Below are 24,676 nucleotides of genomic sequence, written 5' to 3' on the forward strand. Positions count from 1 at the left end.
TTGTTACACTCTTCTATTGCTATATTTGTTGGAAATTTTCCAAGTACATGTAAAAGTCCAATGTACAAGATAACACTCTTAGATGGCATAATTATTTTCTGTACATTGACATGTAGTGAAAATTAACCATGTATTTCAGGACTTTAATAAGCCCAGTTTTTTAAAAAGTGACAAGTTTTTTAAAAAGTTTTAGAATACCCATCAATTCCACTCCTAAGTATATACTCAAGTATACTCAAGAGAAATGAAAGTATATGTCCACACAAAGATGCGTACCCAAATGTTCACAGCAGCTTTATTCCTAATGACAAAAACCTGGAAATAACTCAAATATAAATGTCCCTCTATAGCTGAATGGACAAACAGTGGTTCATCCATACAGAGGAATACTACTCAGTGACAAAATGAATGAACTTCTGAATACACACAACATGGATGACTCTTACAGATGTTGAGCAAAGTCCTACACCAAAGATTACATAGTGTGTAATTCCACTTATGTGATATTCTAGAACTTGTAAAACTAAGGCTTTAGAAGGCAGGAGAGTAATTCCCTTGTGGGGTAGAGAATGGACAGGCAAATGCAGAGGTCTTTTGGGAGAGATGGAAATGTTTTGTTTCTCCGTTCAAGTGTGGACACAGGTGTGTTCACTTTGTGACAATTCATCAACCTGCACACTTGTGATCTGTGCTCTTTTGTGTATACACACTCACAAATGCCATAGACCATTATGCCTGAGCCATGCCGTGCACCTCAGCACCCATGCCCTGGCATTCCCCCTGGCTCTGGAAGGTACCTGCATGAATGGAGCCCAATTTGGGCAGCCTCTCCCTACAGTGCACCTTCTGGTGCGTCCGCAAGTGAACTCTCTGACTAAACCCCTTCCCAAACACAGCACAGGGATAGGGCTTCTCTCCTGTGTGGACCCTCTGGTGCCTCTTGAGGGCCGAGTGATGCCTGAAGTCCCTCCCACAAGCCCCACACCTGTAGGGCCGCTCTCCTGTGTGGACCCTCCAGTGGATGCCCAGGTCCTTGCTCCAGCTGAAGCGCATGCCACAGGCCTCACAGTGGAACGGCCTCTCCCCAGTGTGGACACACTGGTGCAGGTAGAGGCTGGCTCTCCGGCTGAAGCCCCGGCCACACGTGTCACACACCTAGGCCTTGTCCCCTGCATGGTCCTGCTGGTGCCGTGACAGTGCTGAGCGTGAGGTGAAGCCCCGGTCACACACCTCACAGGCATGCGGCTTCCTTCCTGTGTGGACGCTCTGGTGGATCTGCAGGGCTGCCCTGCGGCTGAAGTCCTTGCCGCAGTCACAGCAGCAGAAGGGCTTCTCGCCCGTGTGTCCTCGCCGGTGGATGGGCAGGTTGGAGCTGCGGCTGAAGTGCTTCCCACGTTCCTCACATGTGTGAGGCTTCTTTCCCCTGTGCTCCTTCTTGTGCCTTCTTAGGGCAGATCCCAAGGTGAAGACTCTGGAACGCTCTGTACGTTGGGAGGGCTATTCTCCCGGGAGGAGCACGGGAAGGTTAAGGTCTGCTGTCCTCTCTGTGAACGCTTTTCCACACCCATAATACGGAGGGGGCTTCTCTCCCGTATGGGTTCGCCGGTGAATTAGAAGGTTTCTGAGCTGTCGGAAGTCTTGGCCACCATGGGGACAGCTATAGGGTTTTTCTCTTGGAGGCCAAGGGAGAATCCTATCCTTCTCATCCCTGACTCCTGGGACAAAGAAAACTAGGTGATGAAAGGGAGCAGAGCTTTTGGCTGCACGGGGCTCCTGGACACACTCAGGAAGTCCTGGCAAGACAAAGAAACTTCACTGAGTGGACGAGTGCTGGGCTGCTGGTCTCCGTCCTCCTGGCTTTAGGTCTTTCATTTTTGCTTCAAGGGGAAGGAGAAGATACTGGGGACCTTCTCATTAGTCAAGGAAACTAAATACTATTAGAAACACTGAGTCAAATTCTGTGAGCTACAAATGGGTTAATGCTTCCAAAGTATAATTATCAAAAAGTTAAAAACATAACTTTCATACAACTGTGGAGTGAATATCTGTCAAAAATTTTAATAAGGAACCACTAAGATAGTAAGGCTGGTACCAAGAGCATTTGAGGAACTTGGGCATTTAATGTTTTTATTAAAAAAGATATTTATCTCTAATCAAATAAACGTTTAAATATTTTCAATTAAATTATCAGCATAAAAAGTCAAATAATATATATTTTTAAAGTTGACACCCACTGATCATGGATTCATAGGGTTATTGATGGCATTTACTCCTGGCCGACTGGTTCTCACCTGAATAGGAGCGTCTTGGTATTTCTTCTTCCACCCACACATCATCTTCTTGTTCAAAATGGAAGATCATTTCTGGCTTGGGCAGCAAATGCCCTGCTTGAGGGGAAAGACCCAAGGATTAGGGCACTGTGATGTGGACAAGAACCCTCCCACAAGTCAAATCTTAGCCCTTGGTATTCGTGAAGGTCCTCTGAAGACTGGAAAAGGTGAAAAAATCCATTACGCATTAATATTACATTTAAATTTACCTATATTTATATAGACATACATATACGTATATTTCCCAAAACAAAAAGGGTTCCAGGAGTTCCAGGGGATGTCAGTGAAGAGGCCCATTTGCAATGTAACACAGTAATAATTCTCAATGAGTTGAACAGGCAGTAATGATTCTGTGCCTGCCAGAGAAGCACTGTGCAAAGTGTGGTTTGAAGAGACTTGTCAAAAATGCAGACTCCATCCCAAATCCACTGAAGCACTAGCCCTGGTGATAGAAGCCAGGGACATAGGTTTTTCTGGATAAGCTTTGATTTTATAGAAAAGTGGCAAGAGTAACACCAAGAAGGGGCTGGCCCCATGGCCGAGTGATTAAGTTCGCGCTCTCCGCTGCAGGTGGCCCAGTGTTTCGTCAGTTCGAATCCTGGGCGCGGACATGGTACTGCTCATCAAACCACGCTGAGGCAGCGTCCCACATGCCACAACTAGAAGGATCCACAACTAAGAATATAAAACTATGTACTGGGGGGCTTTGGGGAGAAAAAGGAAAAAAAAAAAAAAAAAGAGTAACACCAAGAACACCCATAGAACCTGAACCCGTATTCACCAACTGTTGTTATTTGACCCATTTACTTTATTAGTCTCTCTACGCACACATGGGATTCTCTTCTAGACCATCTGAGAGAAAGTCACAGGCCCCATGGCTCTCTAGGACTAAATTCTTCAGTATATATTTCCTCCTTCATAACCACAGTACAGCCATCAAAGCTAGGAACCTTCACATTGACACAGTATTATTATCTAACCCACAGTGAATTTGCAAATAATGCCAATTGTCTCAATTATGTCCCTTTTAGCACTCTTTTCCCGTATTTTTTTATTTTCTTTGCAGGGGAAGATTCACCCTTCACTAACATCTATTGCAAATCTTCCTCCTTTTTTCTCTCCCCCAAAACCTCAGTACATAGTTGTGCATAGTTGTAAGCCCTTCTCGTTCTTCTATGTGAGCCGTCGCCACAGCATGGATACTGACAGACAAGTGATGTTGTTCCGCACCCAGGAACCAAAGCCAGGCCGCCAAAGCAGAGCATGCTGAACTTAAACCGCTAGGCCATCAGGGCTGGCTCACCTGGATATTTTTATCCAGGATAAAGCATCGCATTTAGTTATCGTGTCTCTCTAGTCTCCTTTAATTTGGACAGGAACCAGCATTTCTAACCATCGTCTCAGGCACTTGTATGCATCTCAAGTCTGACCCCACTGCCATAACGGATCTGGAATACGTGGACCCCCAAATGCAAATCCCCTCAGGATTTAATCCATACAGTTGAACCACTGAGATGCTGTTCTCACCCAAGGAGATGAGATTCCCATAGTTCTCCAACATCACTTGTCTGTGCAGGTGCCTCTGAGAGGGGTCCAGATGCTCCCACTCCTCCTGGGTAAAGTCCACAGCCACATCCCTGAATGTCACCAGCTCCTAAAACAACAAACAGAGTCACCCTCAGACACACCCATTCCCACATAGGAATGTAGCTGACAAGCACTAGTGAATTCTGACATCTCTAAGGGGTCCTGGCAGTTTCCAGGGTCCTGAGCTAGGCTAATTTAGGCACGCATCCAAGCATCTGTTTGTGTTATATTACAAAGAAGATGGAAAAGATACAGGAGGCACATTTCTAAACTCTCCGACCCTTAAGGTTTCTTTGGTGAGAAGACTCAAATTTCAATCAGAGTACACCGAAAGCTACCCAATTCCAGAGGTGCTGTCTGCACCACATTCTACGACTCAGGAGAATAAGCTTGAGAATTCACTCAGGGAAGGGTCCAAAGAGGAGGAGTCTAGGGTGGGCTGGGGCCACCAAGGCAGGTGCCATGGAGAAAGCCACGTACCAGACTTGTGGGATGGTTAGAATGTGAACAGAGGAAAGGGAGGTGGTGAATTCCAGCTGGCAAGAAAAGGAAGTGGACAGTTGTGTGATAAGGTGTAAGACATGTATTAACAGTAAGGAAATGTGCAATCTAGGGAACCTCTCTCTGATGATTATGTATTAACAATGTTTATTACGGGCCCCAAATCCCATTCACACATCCACAGTAGAAAGGCTATATGAACGGTGGTATAGTCACATAAAAGATCAATATTCAGTAGCAGTTCTCAAAGTGTGGTCCAGGGACCCCTGAGGTTCCCTGAGACACTGATGGGTGGGTCTGTAAAGTTAATAATTATTTTCATAATAATTATAAGATATTATTGGGCTTATTCACTCTCATTCTCTTACAAGCATACAAGGAGTTTTCCAGAGGCTACATGATGTGTGATCCTGGAACAGAGAAAATGTGGAAGCAGGTGTGAGATTCCAGCTGTCTTCTATTAAGCCAGCTATTAATTAATACCAAAAATGTAAAACATTTCCATTCTTCTCTATAAATTTTTTTGTTTTGGAAAAGTAAGTATTTTTCATAAAATGTGGTATTAACATGTAATGGATTTATTTTTGAATAGATTAATAAATATTTAAAAATTTTGTTTCGACTTCTAATATGGTAATATTGATAACCCACATAAGAAAAGTTGTTATTAAAAGTGTAAAGGGGGGACTTGCCAGGTGGCTGAGTGGTTAAGTTCGAACACTGTGCTTCGGAGGCACAGGGTTTCGCTGGTTTGGATCCTGGGTACAGACATGGCACTGCTTGTCAGGCCATGCTGAGGTGGCGTCCCACATGCCATAACTAGAAGGACCCACAACTAAAACATACAACTATGTACTAGGGGGATTTGGAGAGAAAAAGCAGAAAAAAAAAAAAGATTAGCAACAGTTGTTAGCTCAGGTGCCAATCTTTAAAAAAAAAAAAAGTGTAAAGGGATCCTAAAAGCAAAAAGTTTTAGAAACTATCACTATACAGAAATGAAAATGAACAAATGACAACTACATGCCACAACACGGATTAATCTCACAACATAATATTGAAAAAGCCAGAAACAAAAGAGTACATGCTGTGTGATTCCATTAAATAAAGTTCAAAATCAGGCAAAACGAATCTACAGTACTGGAAGTCAGAATAGTGTGCGGAAGGTGGGGTTCCCTCCTGGGGAGGGGTTGTTCAGAGCAGGAAGAGAGAGGAGAGGGCCTAGAACAGCCATGAGGGGGAGGAAGGGATGGTGCAAGCATCAGACAACAGACAGCGTCACAGCCCAGCAGCCGGGTCTCTTGGCATATATGTTAAGCCTGTGAAATAGAGAATGTAGACAGGGGGGTTTCCAGAGAGCTGGTGACTCACAGCGTGGGGGTGATGGGAGCTGGTGGGGGCGAGCAGGATGGCAAGGCATCCTAGACGGCGCTTTTGTGCAAAGTCTAAGAGGCCAAACAGATTATGCTGGACAAAAAAAAATTACCTTCTCTGATCCTCTTTCCTCTTCTCTAAAATAAGCATGTCCCCAACACCAAACAGATTTTTTTTTTGAGAAGGAAGTTGTTTTTATGTTGTTTCTGTGTACAAATTTTTTCTAATTTAGGTACAATTTACACATAGTGAATTACATAAATCTTAAGTATTCCAGTTAATGAGTTTTGACAAAAGGATACGCCTGTGTAACTCACACACCAGTCATGATATAGATCGCTTCCATCACCTCGGAAAGTTCTCTTATGCTGTTCCCAGTTGATCCCTGCCCCTCTTCCAACAACCACTGATCTGCTGTCAGTATAGGTTAATTTAACCTGTTCTAGAATTTCATATACGTGAAATTATATAGCAAACACTCTTTTGTCTCTGGCTTATTTTTCTCAGTGTAATGCTTCTGAAATTCATTCATGTTGTTATAGGTATCAGTAGTTTGTTCCTTCTTTTTTATTACCGAGTAGTTCTTAATTATATGGATTAACACATTTTGTTTATCCATTTACCAGCTGATAGACATTTGGGTTGTTTTCAGTTTGGAATGATTATGAATAAAGCTGCTATGAATAGTCACATACAGATTTTTGTGTGGACATATGTTTTCATTTCTCCTGGGTAAATACCAACAATGGGGTTTCTGGGTCAATGTAAGTATGTATTTAATTTCATAAGAAACTCTGAAATTGTTTTCCAAAGTATATTATACCATTTTGCACTCCTACCAGCAATGCTCAGACAGCCGTTCTGAGGATTAAATAGAGAAAATGGAGTAACATATGTCTAGCCCAGGGCCAGCATGCTATGTGTGTTACATTGCTCTCCTTCCCCAGCCCCTAAAATGAGCTATGGGGGTGATATTTCCAGAGAGCGAAGGTGGACTGCAACTTACCTGTACTTCGGGCATTTTCTCCTCTTCCTGAGGGAGGGCAGAGCCCTCACAAGGCAGTGCTGGGGAAGAAAGAAGCAGAGAGAACCGAACCTGGCTCACTGAAGCAGACCAGCGTCTTAGTCATCGAGATGGGAGAAGGGGGCACATTGTGTTCAGCTGGTGACATTGGTCTTGTTTATCATTACCTGACATGCCCTCCCCTGGATGTCTTTTCCTTTCTTTCCACTTTTATAGGTGGCCCTCGAACCCAGACTCTTTCTTCTTCCCTCCTTCCAAAAATTTACCGAATACCCACTATGCGCCTGGTGATGCCTTAACTCTCACCTTTCTCCTCAGCCTTCGCCGTCTCTCCAACTTCCACACGTTCGCATATCTTGCCCTCCCTATTAGGAGGGGAATCCCCTCAGCCCCAGGGCTGTGCTGGGGGATCTCTCTTCAGCCTCTCCACACCCCACCTGGAACATCCAGAGGGAGTTTCTGGAGGTGTCGTCTCCGCCCAAGATGGAATTCTTGTGTGGCGGGGATCCCCTGCTGCCTTCCTGCTCAGGCAGCTGCTTTCCTGTAGGCAGGAGAGGAGACGTCCCAGACATCAGGCTGGCTCCTGGACCTCTCAGTCTAAGCGAGAGCACAGTTAACTAGACTAAAGCACAGTTAAGGCAACGAACATTTATTAAGCACCTACCGTGTGCAAGGCATGGCCCTACTTCCTCAGGGCACCCAGACCTGACCTCCCTTGGACTGTAGCTTCACGGGTTGATCAAGTCACAAGGCAGCAATGAGCCTCCTCCATGAGGCTTTCCTCGAAACCTCCCACTTTGGGATATAAATTCACAATCTCAAAAAGTGAACCTGTCAAATTCTTGAGTTTATCTTTTTTACTATTAATCAGTAAATGTTTTAAAATCTGAAAACCTTATCACTAGTGAGACCATGGGAAAACAATAATTCCCATGTGCTGTGAGAACATAAATGGGCACAGCCTTCTTGGGGGGAGTAATCTGACATACCCATCAAACTGAGGGGCAGGGAGGTCAGGAAGCAGGGACTACAATGTGAACAAGGAAACTTTTGGGGCGACAGGTGCATTCATGACCTTGATTGAGATGATGGTTTCATGAGTGCACAAACGTCAAAATATAGCAAATCAAACACTTTATATGTGCAGTTTATCATGTGTCAGCTAATTCTCAATAAAAAAAATTCAGTTCCCTAAAAAATGTTTTTTAATATACAGAACACCTTTGGCCCCACAATTCCAATTCTACATAAAAAACTTGCCCAAGCGCATGAAGATATGAGTGCAGAGGTATTTACTGTGGCAGCATTTGTAATCCTCTGAAAGTACATCCACCCTGACCACACGACACGTAGTACCTGCTGAAGAAGAAGGCAGCTCCGTACATACTGACAAAGACAGACAACTGTAATATAACTTCACAGGGAAGCAGCCAAACTCTGTTAAGATGCACTTGGTAAGTTTTTTCAAGTATGACAATTTTACATAGATGTAAACGATGGTCAATGCATTAGATGGGAAATTGGCACAGGCTAATTTCATGTTCAACTTTATACCCAATTGTATTCTTCTATTTTTAACAAGCAGTGTGTTTAACAAGCAAAATGTTATGCTACTTTGTTTTTAAATGAGTAAAGACTACAGAATAAGAAATGAAAGAACTAAACATTAAGGTGACAGCTAGATGAATCTCACAGATATTATGTTGAGTGAAGGGAATACAATTTGTATTTATACAAAATTCTAGAATAGACAAGACTAATCAGAAACAGTGGTTGCCTACGGGGGAAACTGATGGGGAGGGGGCACAAAGGGAACTCTGTGACAGAAATATTCTATGCATTTATTTGGGTAGTGGTTTCATTGGTGTGCACGTATATGTAAAAATCCATCAAGATGCGCCTTAAGATTTGTACAATTTATTGTATACAATTTACATCTCACTCAAAAAATCCTTCTTGAGCCAGGCCTGACGGCCTAGTGGTTAAAGTTCAGGGCACTCTGCTTCAGCAGCCTGGGTTTGGTTCCCAGGCATAGAACCAAACACTTGCCCACCAGCAGCTGTGCTGTGGCGGTGGCTGTAGAGGAACTAGAAGGACTTACAACCAGAATATACAACTATGTACCGGGGTTTAGGGGAGGAAAAGAAAACGAGGAAGATGGGCAACAGATGTTAGCTTAGAGCAAATCTTCTTCAGAAAAAAAAATCTTTGCAAAAATTTAAGAAGTTATACTGATTCTAAGAAACTCTAGTTAGCAAAGTTATGCAATAATACAGTTTTTGAAATTTCTTCACAGAGAAGATAACATTATAGATTACCTTAGAAAGAGGTTCATGTTACGATGTTTGGAGAAAAAATGCAAACTGCAGATTAATATTTTCATTTTTAAAAATTATGTGCACACCTCCATGTAGGTTGAGAAGCAAATGCAAAAAGATGTCTGGAAAGAGACATCAAGTCCTTTACAATGATTACCTTTGGGGAAATGCGGGGCCTTTTACTTTCTACTTCCTATTCTTTTATTAAACCCGGTGGAATTATGAGTTTCTTTTTTCTAGATTTTCCAAAGTTCTCTAATTACTTTGTTCATTAACATTTATAATAAAGGTTATAAAGCCTTTAGAAAGTAAATACTCCAGGCCGGCCCCATGGCCGAGTGCTTAAAGTTCCGCACATTCCACTTTGGCGGCCTGGGGTTCGCGGGTTCAGATCCCGGGTGTGGACCTGCGCACCGCTCATCAGGCCATGCTGTGGAGGTGTCCCACACGCACGGTAGAGGATGATGGGCGCAGATGTTAGCTCAGGGCTAATCTTCCTCACAAAAAAATAAATAAATAAAAAAGTAAATTCACTGAAAGATACCCAAGATCCCTGACAGTCTACCATTTCTTGATTTATAAACCTGATTGTATTACTCTTGCTACCTTAAAGGCTGTCATAATTTTTCTACTGTTCCTTTGTACTTCTAACTTAGTAAAAAAAGAAATTTAGATCTAAAACCACAACACAGAGAGGGGTGAATGTAACAGCTTACTGAATGTCCGTGTATTTTACAGACGGGATAGTCTGGACACTGCTAACAGTTTGTGTGTGTGTTATATGCATGTATTTCCCAGCAAGTTCTGGAACATTTATTTTTTGCATAATATCCTTAAAAGCATTTCACATTGTTCCAAATACATCTAGAACTTTAAATCACCTCTTAAAATCTAAGAACAACGAATAATGTTCTTGTCCCTCAGGGAATTTGTTGCCTTCTTCTTAAAGATCTTGCATGTTTTTTCTTAGCTTCAAGGCAATATGTTTGATATTTTTGTTGCTTTTGTGAACAGAATCTTTTCTCCACTATTTAATTTCCTAATCAATGTTTGGCTACTATAAAAAGACTTTTCATTTTTGTAAATCTGCTGTCTAAACTATCACTTCTCTGTGGAGGAAAGAATGGAGGCAGGGAGACCAAATAGACGCTCCTGAAATAAAGTTAGCAAAGGCCCAAAGGCGCTGGCAACTAAGATGGGGAATGGGGATAAATTTGTTGGGCATTACAGAGGCAGAATCAATAGGATTTAGATGTGAGGGTCAGAAAGAGGAAGAAATGATAAATGCCCAAGTTTCTGGCTTGGGCACCTCTGTACTGAGATGGTAAACAGAAAGGAGTGTGTGTTAAAGGTGAAAAATAAGTGTTTCTATTTTGAATGTGTTGGATTTCAAAATCTGTAAGATACTCAAGTGAAGATATCCAGACAGAAGAAGAATATGCTGTCCCATATCAACCCAGCTAACCAAAAAACTGGATTCTGTTGATTGTAGAATTACTTTTAAAGATTTAATTTTTCCTTTTTCTCCCCAAAGCCCCCCGGTACATAGTTGTATATTATTAGTTGTGGGTCCTTCTAGTTGTGGCATGTGGGATGCTGCCTCAGCATGGCTTGATGAGCAGTGCCATGTCTGCACCCAGGATCTGAACCAGCCAAACCGTGGGCTGCCGAAGCAGGGCACGCAAACTTAACTACTCCACCACGGGGCCAGCCCCTATAGAATTACTTTTAGTGACAGCCTTTTGAACCTGAAAGCTATTTCTTTGTACTCCATCACAGGGGTTGTAAAGTTTCTTTCAGAATGAATAATACTATAGACAATATAAATTATTTACATATTAAAGTAACAGAATAAAATAAATAAATAAACTTTCTCTTTCCTAAACTCCTGTTGGTTCAAAGAGCTTTTCCTTTCCAAGAATTTTTATTTTTACTTTTGAAAAGGTATTATGCATGCATGTTTATTTGTGTAAAAGTACATATAATGACAAGTCTGCCTCTTCCCGTCTCTCTCCCTGGAGACAACCTCTGTTAAACTTCAAAAAAAAAAAAAAGGCTATTTTTTAGAGCAATTTTAGCTTCATGGCAAAATTGAAGGGAAGGTACAGAGCTTTCCCATTTACCCCCTGCCCCTACACACACATAGCCTCCTCCTTTATCAACATCCCTCACCAGTGTGGTACATTTGCTACCATTGGTGAACCTATAATGACACATCATTATCACCCAAAACCCATAGTTTATCTTAGGGTTCACTCTTGGTGTTGTACAGTCTATGGATGTGGACAACTTTATGATGACCTGTATCCACTATCATAGTACCACAGGGTATTTTCACTGCTCTAAAAATCCTCTGCCTATTCACCCCTCCCTCCCCTGCAAACCCCTGGCAACCACAGATCTTTTTACTGTCTCCATTGTTTTGCCTTTTCCAGAATGTCATATAGTTGGAATGATACAGTATGTAGCTTTTCAGATTGGCTGTCATTTAGTAATATGTATTTAAGGTTCCCTCACGTCTTTTCATGGCTCCATAGCTCATTTCTTTTTAGTGCTAAATAATATTCCATTGTCTAGATGTATCACAGTTTATTTATCCATTTACCTACTGAAGGACATCTTGGTTGCTTCCTAATTTTGCTAATTATGAATAAAGCTGCTCAAAACATGTGTGTGTGCAAGTTTTTGTCTGGACATACATTTTCAACTCCTTTGGGTAAATACCAAGGAGCGTGATTGCTGGATTGTGTTATGTGTTTTTTATAATAACAAAAAAAGAAGTAAAGTAACATATGATGACAACGTCACACCAAATAGAGAATAACAATAAAGAGACATAAATTAAAAAAAACAAATGAAAATTCTAGAGTCAAAAAGTACAATCACTGAAATAAAAAATTCAGCAGAGGGGCTCACCAGTAGATAAGAACTGGCAGAAGAAAGAATAAGCCAACTTGAAGATAGATTATAGAGATTATGCAAACCAAAGAACACAGAGAACGAAGAATGAAGACAAATGAAGACAGCCTCAAAGAATTGTGGGACACCATTATGCACACCAACATACAAGTAATGGGAGTACCAGAAGGAGGATAGTGAAGCAGGAAAAATATTAGAAGAAATAATGGCTGAAAACTCCCCAAATTTATCAAAAAACACTAACTTCCACATCCAGAAAGCTCAATTACCTCCAAGTAGGCTAAATGGAAAGAGACCCACAGACACATCATAGTAAAAATGATGAAGGTCAAAGACAAGGAGAAAATCTTGGAAGCAGCAAAAGAAAACTACTCATTACGAACATAGGAACCAAAATAAGATTAACAGCTTTTAGACCGGCTGTTATAATGGAGGCCAGACAGCAGCAAGATAAAATATTCAGAGTGGTCAAAGTAAAAAACTGTTACCTAGGAATCTTATATCCAACAAAGTTATCCTTCAAAATTGAAGGCCAAATAAAGACTTTTCCAGATACACAAAAGCTGAGAGAATTTGTTGCTAGCAAACTGCCTCACAAGAAATACTAAGGCAAGTTCTTGATGCTGAAAGCAAGTGACCTCAGATGGTATTTCAAATCCACGCAAAAACCAAAGAGCCCTGGTAAAGGTAACTATGGAATTATAAAAAAAGTTTAAGAGCATATTTTTCTCCTTTCCTGTCTTAACTAATTTAAAAAGGAATCAAGTTAAATAATATGCATATAAGAATTCTTGGCCCTATAACATACAGAAATGTAACATGGATACATTTTATGCCAATAACACCACCGAGAAGGTGAGTAGGAGCAAAGCTGTATCAGACTTAAGAAATTCTTACAGATGGAAAAGTAAATTCTTACAGACAGTAAATTATTCCAGATGGGTTTGTAACATTAAGAGATGTAACATGCATAACGATAATAGGACAAGAAGGGAGAAGAGGAAATAGGATCTATTAAGGTGTAAGGTTTCTATACATCACTAGGATTAAGCTAGTATAAATTGAAAGCTGATTTGGATAAATTAAGATGTGTATGGTAAGCCTCAGAGCAACAACAAAAGAATAACTCAAATAATACAGTGAATGAATAACTAAAGAAATTAAAATGCTACCTTAGAAAATATCCACTTAATGCAAAACAAAACTGAAAGAAGAATAGAGGAACTAAAAGACACAAGACATAGAGAAACATAAGTAAAATGACAGATGTAAATCCAACTACATCAATAACAACATTAAATGTGCATGGACTAAAATATCCGATCTAAAGGCCGATTGTCCAACTAGATTACAAAAACAAACACGATCCAACTACTTGCTGTCTGCAGGAGACACACTTCAGTTTCAAAGATACAAGCTGATTATACGTAAAAAGAAGGAATAGATGGAAAAGCATGCAAATGGCAAGCACAGCAAGCTAGAGTGGCTATACTAAGATCACACAAAATACACTTTGAACACAAATTGTTACTAAAGACAAAGAGGGACATTTTATAATGGTAAAATGCTCAATACATCAGGAATATATACAATTATAAATATATATGCATCTAGTAACAGGGCACTAAAATACATGAAACAAAAACTGACAGAAATGAAGGAAGAAATAGATAATTCAATAATAATATTTGGAGACTTTGATATCTCACTTTCAATAATAGATAGAACTAAACAGAAGATCAACAAGGGCATAGAAGACTTGAACGAAACTATAAACCAACTAGACGTAACAGACAAGTATAGAACACTCCATCCAACAACAACAGAATATACATTCTTTTCAAGTATATTGGAACTTTCAATCACAATGGAACATTCTCCAGGATGAACCACAAGCTAGGCCATAAAACAAATCTCAATACATTTAAAATTATAGAAATAGTACAAAGTTTATGTTCTTTGAACACAATGGAAGACACTAGAAATCAATAACAGGAAAAAAATTTAGGAAACTCACAAATACGTGGAAATTAAGCAATGTACTTCTAAATAACCAAACGGTCAAAGAAGAAACCAGGTTCCAAGAACTGCGCTCCTTCCTGGCCCTTTCAGCCTGTGGTGGTAAGGGCTCCATTCTGTTGCTGATTCAGGGACACTGAAACCATCCCACAATGGTCTCTGAAACCCTTTTAAATAGTCCCTTAATGAAGGTCTCCTCAGCCATCCCTTGAGCATGTTATCTGCTTCCTTCTGGGATCCTGATGGACACACTTCCTGATTCCCCATTTTCACACATACTTGCCAAAATCTGGTGCCCTCTCTATTTCCTATCTCAGAAAATCATACCACCATTCATCTAGTTGCAAAACCCAGAAGTCTAGGTATTGACACTTCCTTAAGTTAATCACCTAATCCCACTGATTTTACTTCCTAAATAGCTCTCGAACATTTTCATTTCATTCCATCTCCACTGCTATTCTGGTCCAGAACACCATCAACTCTTACTTGGAGCTCTATGGCTGCCTCCCATGCTAGATTCTACTCCCTCTCTGTCCGCACTTTAATATGCTGTCCACATGATAGTGGCAGCTGGCTTTAAGAGATCTGCTCCCTTCCTCTTCAACCCCCAAGCAGGAACTTCACAGTGGAGAGACCTGGCACACCCTATCTTAACTAAGTGATTAAAGTTAGTATCACCAGTAATGAAACAAATTAGTATTATGTGCCATCTGAAACAACACATTGAGGAATAGCTTCTGTGTTATTCCTACCAAAAGTGTATAACGTGAATCTAATCATGAGGGACCCTCAGACAAATCCAAACTGAGGAACATTCTACAAAATAACTGGCCTGCACTCTTCAAAAATGTCAAGATCAATAAAGACAGAGAAACGTTAAGAAAGTGTTCCAGATTAAAGAAGACTAAAGAGAGGTAATAATGGGGAAAAAAGCCATAAATAATTTATTAGGACAATTGGCAATTATTTTTTCTTTTTAAAGATTGACCCTGAGCTAACATCTGTTGCCAATCTGTTTTTTTTTCTTCTTCTCCTCAAAGCCCTCCAGTACATACTTGTATATTCTAGTTGTAGGTCCTTCTGGTTGTGCTGTGTGGGACGCCGCCTCACCATGGCTTGATGAGTGGTGCTAGGTCTGCGCCCAGGATCCAAACCAGTGAAACCCTGGGCTGCTGAAGTGGAGTGTGCAAACTTAACCACTACGTCACGGGGCTGGCCCTGGCAAATTTTGATTATGAGTTGGAGATTAGACAATAGTATTGTATCAATGTTAAATTTTCTAAATTATACTACGGTTATTTAAGGGACTGTTCTTGTTTTTAGGAGATGCATGCTGAAGTAATTAGCAGTAATAGACATGACGTCTGCAACTTATCCTCAAATGATGCATAAAATGGTAAATATACACACAGAGACAGAATGATAAAGTAACTGAGGCAAAAAGTTGGCAATTGATGAATGCGAGTGAAGGGCATATGGGAGTTCTTTGTATTATTCTTTAAATTCTTCTGTAAACTTGATACTATTTAAATTTTAAAATCCATTGCAGTAAGGAAAAAACAAAACAAATCTCACAAGACCTACAAGCCCTCAAGAAAAGACAGCATTTCCCAATGTACAGAGCACAGACTAGGGCATGTGCAAGAGAGGCTGAACCACTGCGGACTAAATCAATGGAAAGCAAAGGCGAAGGCGTGCCAAGGGCTCTGATGTGGTAGCAGGGGTGGTAGTGGCGGGGAACTGAGGAGGGAGAGTGGGCTTTCCCCTGGAGTTTCCCAAAGCTGTGCCATGATTCACATTTGCCTTAGATCCTTCGAGGGCTCTGCAAGGCAGTGAACAAACACGTCACCTAACTGGGGACAGGGATTCCTGCATGAAAGAGGGTAAATCCCACTCACTGGGAGTCTTGCTGCCAGGAACCCGGGAGCCATTTTCTCCTCTTTTCACAGATCTCTCAAGGCCAGCAGATTCCCAAAAGGGCAGAATAAGGAGCTGGGGGTAAAGAAGACGGAGTCACATGCCAGAAGTCCTGATACCCGGTGTCTGCAGATCCACCCTTACCTAAAAGGAAAATAAAAGTCAGGAGCCAACCTCGACCAGCAGAACCACAGAGAATTTAGGGCATGCGCATCCCACAACCACTGCACTCAGAGGGGCTTTGCAGAGATTCAGCCAGGCCTGTGACTCAGGGGTCAAGCCGTGATAGCAAATTCACAGCTGGGACACCTCCATCTTTAACACCTGGGACTAAAACTGCCACTGGGACAATAAAGGGGAAACAAGCCCTCTAGAGCCCTTCTGGCCAAGGGTGTGGAGAATCCTCTTCTGCAGATACCTGTGGAGGTGATTCAAGGTGTGATACTCCCAGCTTTGCCATCCCCGACACAAGTCCCCAGGGGAAGGTCATTTAATTCCACAACACCGGGGAGCTTAGAGAAGCTGCTGAGCTCTTTGTGCTCTGGGGTTTCTCAGATGCAAAGCAGGGGGAGTCCTTTGGCAATCCACAGAGGACCTGGCTGGAGGAACAGCCGACCCTGGTGTCCAGGACAATCTGGCCATCCCTCTGATAACACACCCCTTGACCCACTTACGGAAAAGCCCTCTGAGTCAGAGGTGAAGGTGGTCTCACAGGAGCGGGGATACAGAGAAGACTGTGGCCCGCCCTCCTCAAAGTCCAAGCCACACCTCCAAACCCAGGGATGCCAGTACACATTATTACTCTAAAGACCAAGACTCATGACCCCCACTACATCCCAAACCCAGGGGCACCCACTTCCTAACTCCTGCCCCCATTTCCCTAACCTAAGAATGCACACATCTCCCGCCCCCACACTTAAGAACATACAGCCCCAGACGCTACCCTAGAAGCTGCCTCACTATCCTCACTCCACCAACCTGGGGCTGCAATGTCCCAGCTGCTCCCCAAACCAAAATGCCCGGCCTGGGCTGCCCCCGAATCCAAGGACCCCTGGCTGCTGCCCCCCAACCCAGGGATGCATGGGGGCCGACCGATCTGGGGGGACACAGTCGCAGCCATACGCCCCCTTCTCAATAAAACGAAGGCGCCCCCTGCGTCTCCCGCGGGACTCCGCGACCCCTGGACGTTCGGGTTTCCCTGTGCCCCTTCGCGCGACCCGGAGACCTCCCGCTATTACCACCGCCCTCATCCCCTAAGATTGGAGGACTCACCTCTCCAGGCGTCCGCCTGGAGGTCTTGGGCACGGAGGCCACCACAGGGCCCTCGCGGGCCGCCGTCCCGCGGATCCAGCCCGGCCCAACCGCGGGGGCACCAGCAAAATCCAGGGGGCGCGGGCCGCTGGACCACGTCTCCCAGAAGCCCCTGCGCAGGCCGGGGGCGCGCGCGAAGCCCTGCCCCAAGGCGCGGCGGGGGCGTGGCGAGGCCAGCTCAGGTGAGCTCGGAGTTTCACCTGGGAACGTCCCGTTGGCGGGGCTGGACATACCAGTCCAGAAACAAACACCGGCCTCCACCCGCCGTCTACACTCAGGAATAAAATATACCTGTAATTTCTCCATCCAGGCATAGCTATGTTTCAGCTTACATCCTTTCACATAAATATTTGTCTTCTTAACCTACTTTTTAAATCAAATATATATTGAACATTGTGTTCTTCCACAATATTTTGTAAATTCTACATGCCACTTATGTAATTGACGTCTTACCTTGTTACTGTTAGGCTGTTTCAAACTACTGACATTACAACCACCATCACTTGTGTTTGGCAGAGACTCAAAGGCAGGCTGGGGAGTGGGAAAGCTTCCTAGTGAAAAAAGGGAAGACTTCAGGTGTGCTCTGACTGGAGGTTACTGGTACAGAGAAGCTGGAGATGGGCTGACCAGAAGCAGTGCATCTTATGTGATTGATTTGCAGACCGTATTTGGCTTTCTTTCGTTGGTCCAGAGTTGGAAGCAGAGGCAAAAAATAGGGAAAGGAAGTCATTGACCAAGTCCTGACTGTTCTGGACTGATTGCTGCCGAGGTTGGAGTTTGGTTTCCTGGTTGGAAACCAGCTGGTTGCTGCAGTTTGTGGGTCAGAGTTCCATTGTCATATATGATCTGGCATTTTCTGTTTGTATCTTCAATCTCTCAAGTGTAATGGTTTCAAACAGCAGTCATTTATCATCTTTCATGGTTTCTCTGGGTCAGGAATTCAGGAGCAGCCTGGCTGGACAGTTCTGGCTCAGGGTTTTCAGGACAGCTGAACCTGGAACAGTGTGGAGTTCAAGGAGCAACTCGGAGCTGACTGGACATCTCTCTTATTTCATGTAATCTCAGGATTTCTCCATGTGCTCATTCTATGTGGGCTAGTTTGGGCTTCTTAACAGCACAGTAGCCTCAGTCATCTTACCTTGTAGCTCAAGGTTCTAAAGGCAAGAGTCCCAAGAAAAATCCGGATGGGGCAACAAAAGACTCCAAATTGCTAAAGCAATCCTGAGAAAAAAGAACACAGCTGGAGGCATCACAATCCCTGACTTCAAAACATACTACAAAGCTACAGTGATCAAAACAGCATGGTACTGGTACAAAAACAGGAGCACAGATCAATGGGACAGAATTGAAAGCCCAGAAATAAAACCACATATCTATGGACAGCTAATCTTCGACAAAGGAGCTGAGGGCATACAAATGGTGCTGGGAAAACTGGAAAGCCACAAAATAAACTCAAAATGGATCAAAGACCTAAAGCTGAGACCTGAAACCATAAGGCTTCTAGAAGAAAATGTAGGCAGTACACTCTTTGACATCAGTATTAAAAGGATCTTTTCAGACACCATGTCTTCTCAGACAAGGCAAACAATAGAAAGAATAAACAAATGGGACTTCTTCAAGGCAAGGGAAAACAGGATTGAAACAAAAAAACAACCCACTAACTGGGAAAAAATATTTGCAAGTAATACATCCAACAAAGGCTTAATATCCATAATATATAAAGAACTCACACAACTCAACCACAAAAAATTAAACAACCCGATCAAAAAATGGGCAGGAGACATGGACAGACATTTCTCCAAAGAAGATATACAAATGGCCAATAAGCACATGAAAAGATGTTCCTCATCGCTGATCATCAGGGAAATGCAAATCAAAACTACACTAAGATATCACCTTACACCCATTAGAATGACAAAAATAACTAAAACAACTAGTAACAAATGTTGGAGAGGTCGTGGAGAAAAAGGAACCCTCATACACTGCTGGTGGGAATGCAAACTGGTGCAGCCACTTTGGAAAACAGTATGGAGATTTCTCAAAAAATTAAAAATAGAACTACCATACGATCCAGCCATCCCACTACTGGGTATCTAGCCAAAGAGCTTGGAGTCAGCAATTCCAAAAGTCCCATGTACCCCAATGTTCACTACAGCATTATTTACAACAGCCAAGACGTGGAAGCAACCTAAGTGCCCATCAACAGATGATTGGATAAAAAAGATGTGGTATATATATATATATACAATGGAATACTACTCAGCCGTAAAAAAGAACAAAGTCGTGTCATTTGCAACAACATGGATGGACCTTGAGGGAATTATGCTAAGTGAAATAAGCCAGATAGAGAAGGACAATCTCTGTATGACTCAACTCATATGAGGAATTTAAATATGTGGACAAAGAGAACAGATTAGTGGCTACCAGGGGAAAGGGGGGTGGGGGTGGGCACAAAGCATGAAGGGGTGCACCTACAACATGAGTGACAGACAATAATGTACAACTGAAATTTCACAAGATTGTAACCTATCATTAACTCAATAAAAAATAAAAAAAAATATTCATTGTTTAGCTGAAATGAAAACTTAACTGGGCATCCTGTATTTGATCTGGCAATCCTAGCTTGGGACAAATCATCATAAGCATTATTTTTCTCAAAATTTTGACTTTAACCATATTTGATCACAAGCTTTAGAAGATGAGAGCTTTCTCTGCTTCAGCATTGCAATATTCTTTGGGGCTATATAATTCCAAAGTCAGCCTAACCTCAAAGTCCACATCCAGTGTCCTTTTCAGTTCTTCAAGGCTCTCAGGTCAATACTTGGCCCTGTAGGCTCTGAATATGCCTCCACTGTATTCTTTTCCAGCTGAAATCTTTCCTTTCCTTATGGACATTCTCCTCCATACAGGATTCCTCTCCTCAAATCACTATTATACATTTCTATCCTTACCCTCTCACACCAAATTGCTTGTTTTCATCAGGTCCATTCCATTCTTCTTTCTCTGGTTTAAAGCTGCCTTTCTTAGAGTCCGGCTGGTTCTTTACATAAAGTAATTGTTGATAACAAACATAAAGAGGAGGTTTTTATTCTCTTTTTACTGATAAGGAAAAATGAAGCTTTCAGAGCAAAATTAAAATGCTTCAAGACACATCACTAATATATTTTATAACAGAATTTGAACCAAATTCTAGCTGAATTTCAGCCTCTATTTTTGTCACTGTATCAAAGAGTTTAAATGTCTTTCTCTCCCAATATAATTTAAATTCCTTACTGCAGACCCTGTGACTGAAGTTTTTCTGTCACTCAAAGATCCTAGTCTAAGTTGGTCCTCAGTCATTTATTTCCTTATGTTTTTTAATTTATTATTATTATTTTAAAGATTGGCACCTGAGCTAACAACTGTTGCCAATCTTCTTCTTTTTTTTTCCTTCATCCTGGAAGGGATTTATGGTTGCTACCAGGACCTGCTTCGAGCCTGAGTGACTTCAAGCCATAGTGATAAGCCTTGGGGAAGCCAAGGCTGCAGGTTTCTTGAGCCCAACACGGCAGAATCCTGTGACCCCTTGAGGCTGGGATTGATGCGTAAGACCCCCCCAGGCTGGAATTAAAAGGAGCTTTCACGTCCACTCTCTGAGTACCTAGTGCTGTTGTTTCCCAGGGGTGTTCTCTGCGGCTCATTTTTGAGTCTTTCATCCTTCAAGACAAGGATTTTCTATCCCGTCATGTCTCTCAAGAAAAACTTAAAATGACTTCACAATCACCAAAGCTCCATCTCTCAGAACATGGCTGACTTTGTTCACTCCCACAGCTTCTGTCAACATGTAGCTTCTCAAACTGCTGACGCTAATCAGGATTCTTTCCCAGAATTTTGGGGCCGTCGCTCCCAGAGAACGTTTCAAACCTGTCCGAGCAGACGTCACACAGACAACGCCCACTGAGCATGGTCAGAGCACCGCGCGTGCGCGAAGGCTGCCCACAGGCTAAGTCGCTTGGTCCCACCGAGAGCCTGCTCGCAGGCTGCAGCATAGTCGGGTAGGGAGAGGTTGTCCTGAGAGGGCCATCCTGGGGGGAGGCTGAGCACGAGGCAACAGCCCTGACGCTCACTCGCACCTTCCGCTCAGGGCGGTGGTGGCAGTGGTTGCGTGGGAGCAGGAGCCATAGGTGTGGTGCCCCAGTGGCCTGTGAGAGGATGGGAAGGCTGAGGCCTCAGCTGCTCGTGAAAGGTAACTTGTACAAGGAAACGAAACCGCAGACAAACCATCGTCCTTCTAACCGCTTGCAGCCTCTGTTTGGTTTTGTTATGTTTGCATGGGAGATGCCACCTTAGGCCTGCATATTTGAAGACAGCATTACTCTGTGATCAGCAGTCTGTGATCACAGATCTGTGATCAGTGTAATCCACGGGGACAAAAAATAAAAAATAAGGCTTTTAGATTGGGCTGGGATCGGCACTGACTGACATTTTTTATTTTTTTACTTTTTAAATTATTTTTAAACTTTTTATTTCATAATGCTTACAGACTCACCAGAAGTGGCAAAAATAGTACATTCAGTCGTGAACTTTTCACCCAGCTTCTTCCATTAGTGACATATACTGTAGTACACTATCAAAACTAGGAACTGACATTGTACAACACTTAACCAGGCTGCACGCCTTACTCCATTTTCACCAGTTTGTATGGACACTTGTGTGTGTTTGCATAGCTCTATGCAAGTTGACCTCCTGTATAGATTCCTGTAACCACAAACAGGATCCAGAACAGCTCCATAATCAAAGAAGAACTCCCTCTGCTATCCCTTAATGGTCACACTCATGTAACGCCACTCATGTTCCTTTTTCCCGGCAACTACTAATCCGGTCTCCATCTCGATGGTTTTGTCATTCTGAAGATATTCTACAGATGGAACCATACAAAATGCACCTTTTGATATTGGATTTTTGTTAAGCATAATGCCCTTAAGTTCCATCCAAGTTGCTGCACATATCAATAGCTAGTTTTTATTGGTGAGTGTAGTTCTGTTGTATGTATGCAACTGTGTTTTCTTAGATTCTGTATTTTTCTATTTGGCATCCATTCGTCACAGGGCCAATTAGATTAACTATTTTTTCTTACTGTCTGTATTCTTGATGCTTTGGCATTTGGGAGCCTTACAGACCCGGGGAGAGGCTTCCTCCTAGGGCTGACCAATTCTTAGAGAGAGCAAGGGGATTGACCAGAAGCACGCCTTTCATATACAAACCAACCAGACCAGAGTCTGTACATCCCAACCATCTCCTTATCCAACTACACTAAGTCAATATTTCCCCTGCTCTAAATCATCTCAGGACCAGGTACCAGGCAACCAGAGACCACTGCTGTGTTAAAAAATAAAATTCAACTGAATAAAATTTAAAGATCCTGTTGGCTTTTTTCAATGATTCATGAATTAGGCAGCATCCAATCTAGCAGATGGACAGGAGCTCTGAAGAGCTATACATGACAAGAGATTTTATAGGCAGAAGTAGGGTTGAGCATAAGTGACTCCATTTTGAGCCTGTTACCTTGTGTTTAACAGCTGGAATTATTCAAATTTGCCAATCTTAAGGCCAGTCTGCCCTGCCTTGCCTTTCCCATGGAAACCCCGGTAAAGGCTTTGGCTTAGGCTTTCCTCTTATTCCTTTCTGCCTCCTGACTGACACTAGTGCTCTCTATGTAGCCCTGTGAGGCCTGGTGTGCCTTCTCCTTTCTCGAACTACTATATGATCTAGCAATTCTACTTCTGGGTATTTACCCAAAGGAAACAAAAACATTAACTCAGAAAGATATATGCACCCCCATGTTCATTGCAGTGTTTACAATAACCAAGGCAAGGAAGCAACCTTCATGTCCGTCGATGTATGAATGAATAAAGAAAATGTGGCATGTATACATACACACAATGGAATTTTATTCATCCAGAAACAAACAAAAAAGATTCCTAATGGTGAAGGAAAGAGATTAAAGCTAGATTTCTCTGAATAGATTTTGACTTTAGAATCATGAAAATAATGTACAAAACTTTACAACAAAAATAAATTTCAAGAAATCTTCACTAAATTTCAAAAGCAAAATCAAACAGCTGATTCTGATTGTGTATTGACTTGATGGCATAACCACATGGAGAGGCCCTGTTTCAAGGGAGAAGAACCTGATTAGTGGGATATACAAAGAGAACAAGAACAGATGAAAAATCTTAAACAGCTTTCAGAAACCATATTGTTCGTGATCATGTTAGTATTGTTATTCTTTTGTGTGTGTATTGTGGGCTATGAAAATGAGTAATTGTTGTTGCTGAAAAGCAGACTTTTCAGAAAAAGAAACACAAGTGGAAATCGGTGAGCTTGAAGAACAGCCCTGTGGAACAGAATTTGAAGTATATTTCCTATCTCCTTAAACTGAAAAGCTTTGAAAAAATTATCAACCAAGTGGCACTGAGCACTCCTAACTCCCATAGTTTGGTCTTTAAATATCATCTCTTGCTAAAATAAATTGGGCTTCCTTTAAAATGTGGCTGACACTGTATCTGGAGCAACAAATGTTTAAGATGAATTTAGAATGTCTTGTCATATCAGAAATCGAAGAATCTATGAAAACTATTGGCATCCATCAAAAGACTCAGGAACCAACTTAAAGAGGCTCTCACTAGCCAAAGATGGGATACCAGTATTAATAATAACTGCAGCCAATTGAAAAGTGGGAAATATATTTAAATTCATTAGTGTGTAATGATACTCAACCTCATTAGTTACCTTTGGAGGATGCTAAGGAAACTGCGTTGTGTTGAAAACTAGTGAGTAAAGAGAATCAAACATTTATCCTCCCTCTTTTGCATGCATTTAATCTCTGAATATCAAATGGTGGATGAAAGTAAGTTTCACTTTAGAGAAACATTCCAGCTAAATAATGAGGAAAAAGTAAATGAATAAAAATATCACCATATCACCTAATATCACTGAAAGGCTTTAGCTGTATCAATTTACAAGAAATACCAGGGATAGAGGAGCATGAGATTAAACCAAGGGAGTATAATCAGCAAAATCCGTACTTAGGGAAACTCCTGAACAAACCACCTGGTTTTCATGAATAAAGAATTGCAAGAAAAAAGAGAGGGGGAAATCTCGCTCTCTCTTTTTTAGATTTTATTGAGGTCATAATAGTTTCATTGTGAAATTTCAGTTGTACATTATTACTTGTCAGTCACCTTATAAATGTGCCCCTTTACCCCTTATGCCCACCCACCAACCCCCTTCCCCTCTGGTAACCACTAATCCAGTCTTTTCGTGTATATGTTAGTTTATCTTCCATATATGAGTGAAATCATACAGTGTTTGTCTTTCTCTGACTGGCTTATTTTGCT

The 24,676-nt window shown here is 42.0% G+C and overlaps 1 protein-coding gene across 3 annotated transcripts; it reads right to left on the reverse strand.

The window, feature by feature from the left end:
* Positions 1 to 270: 270 nt before the first annotated feature.
* Positions 271 to 17,420, reverse strand: LOC106836143 (zinc finger protein 557-like). Of its 3 annotated transcripts, XM_070498500.1 has the most exons (7): positions 17,259 to 17,420; positions 15,968 to 16,130; positions 7,120 to 7,354; positions 6,796 to 6,854; positions 3,858 to 3,984; positions 2,292 to 2,384; positions 271 to 1,793 (listed from the first exon to the last, which is right to left on the reverse strand). In XM_070498500.1, exons 4-7 carry the CDS (start codon positions 6,808 to 6,810, stop codon positions 1,498 to 1,500), a joined length of 531 nt encoding a protein of 176 aa, XP_070354601.1. In that variant the 5' UTR covers positions 6,811 to 6,854; positions 7,120 to 7,354; positions 15,968 to 16,130; positions 17,259 to 17,420; the 3' UTR covers positions 271 to 1,497. The 3 variants fall into 3 exon arrangements, with proteins under 3 accessions (XP_070354601.1, XP_044615453.2, XP_070354602.1); XM_044759518.2 differs by lacking the exons at positions 15,968 to 16,130; positions 17,259 to 17,420 and having other exon boundaries at positions 276 to 1,793; positions 2,292 to 2,387; positions 7,120 to 7,256; XM_070498501.1 differs by lacking the exons at positions 6,796 to 6,854; positions 15,968 to 16,130; positions 17,259 to 17,420 and having other exon boundaries at positions 276 to 1,793; positions 2,292 to 2,387; positions 7,120 to 7,252.
* Between the last annotated feature and the right edge of the window lie 7,256 nt (positions 17,421 to 24,676).

This window comes from Equus asinus, chromosome 26 (genome assembly GCF_041296235.1).
Source record: "Equus asinus isolate D_3611 breed Donkey chromosome 26, EquAss-T2T_v2, whole genome shotgun sequence".
Taxonomy (NCBI): Eukaryota; Metazoa; Chordata; class Mammalia; order Perissodactyla; family Equidae; genus Equus; species Equus asinus.

What these genes read in the sequence shown, in the direction of transcription:
- LOC106836143 (XM_044759518.2), bottom strand. An exon ending in TGGGAATCTCATCTCCTTGG is followed by an intron (nt 2,388 to 3,857) that starts GTGAGAACAGCA and finishes TTTCCCCTCAAG; the next exon opens with CAGGGCATTTGCTGCCCAAG. An exon ending in ACCAAGACGCTCCTATTCAG is followed by an intron (nt 1,794 to 2,291) that starts GTGAGAACCAGT and finishes TTGTCTTGCCAG; the next exon opens with GACTTCCTGAGTGTGTCCAG.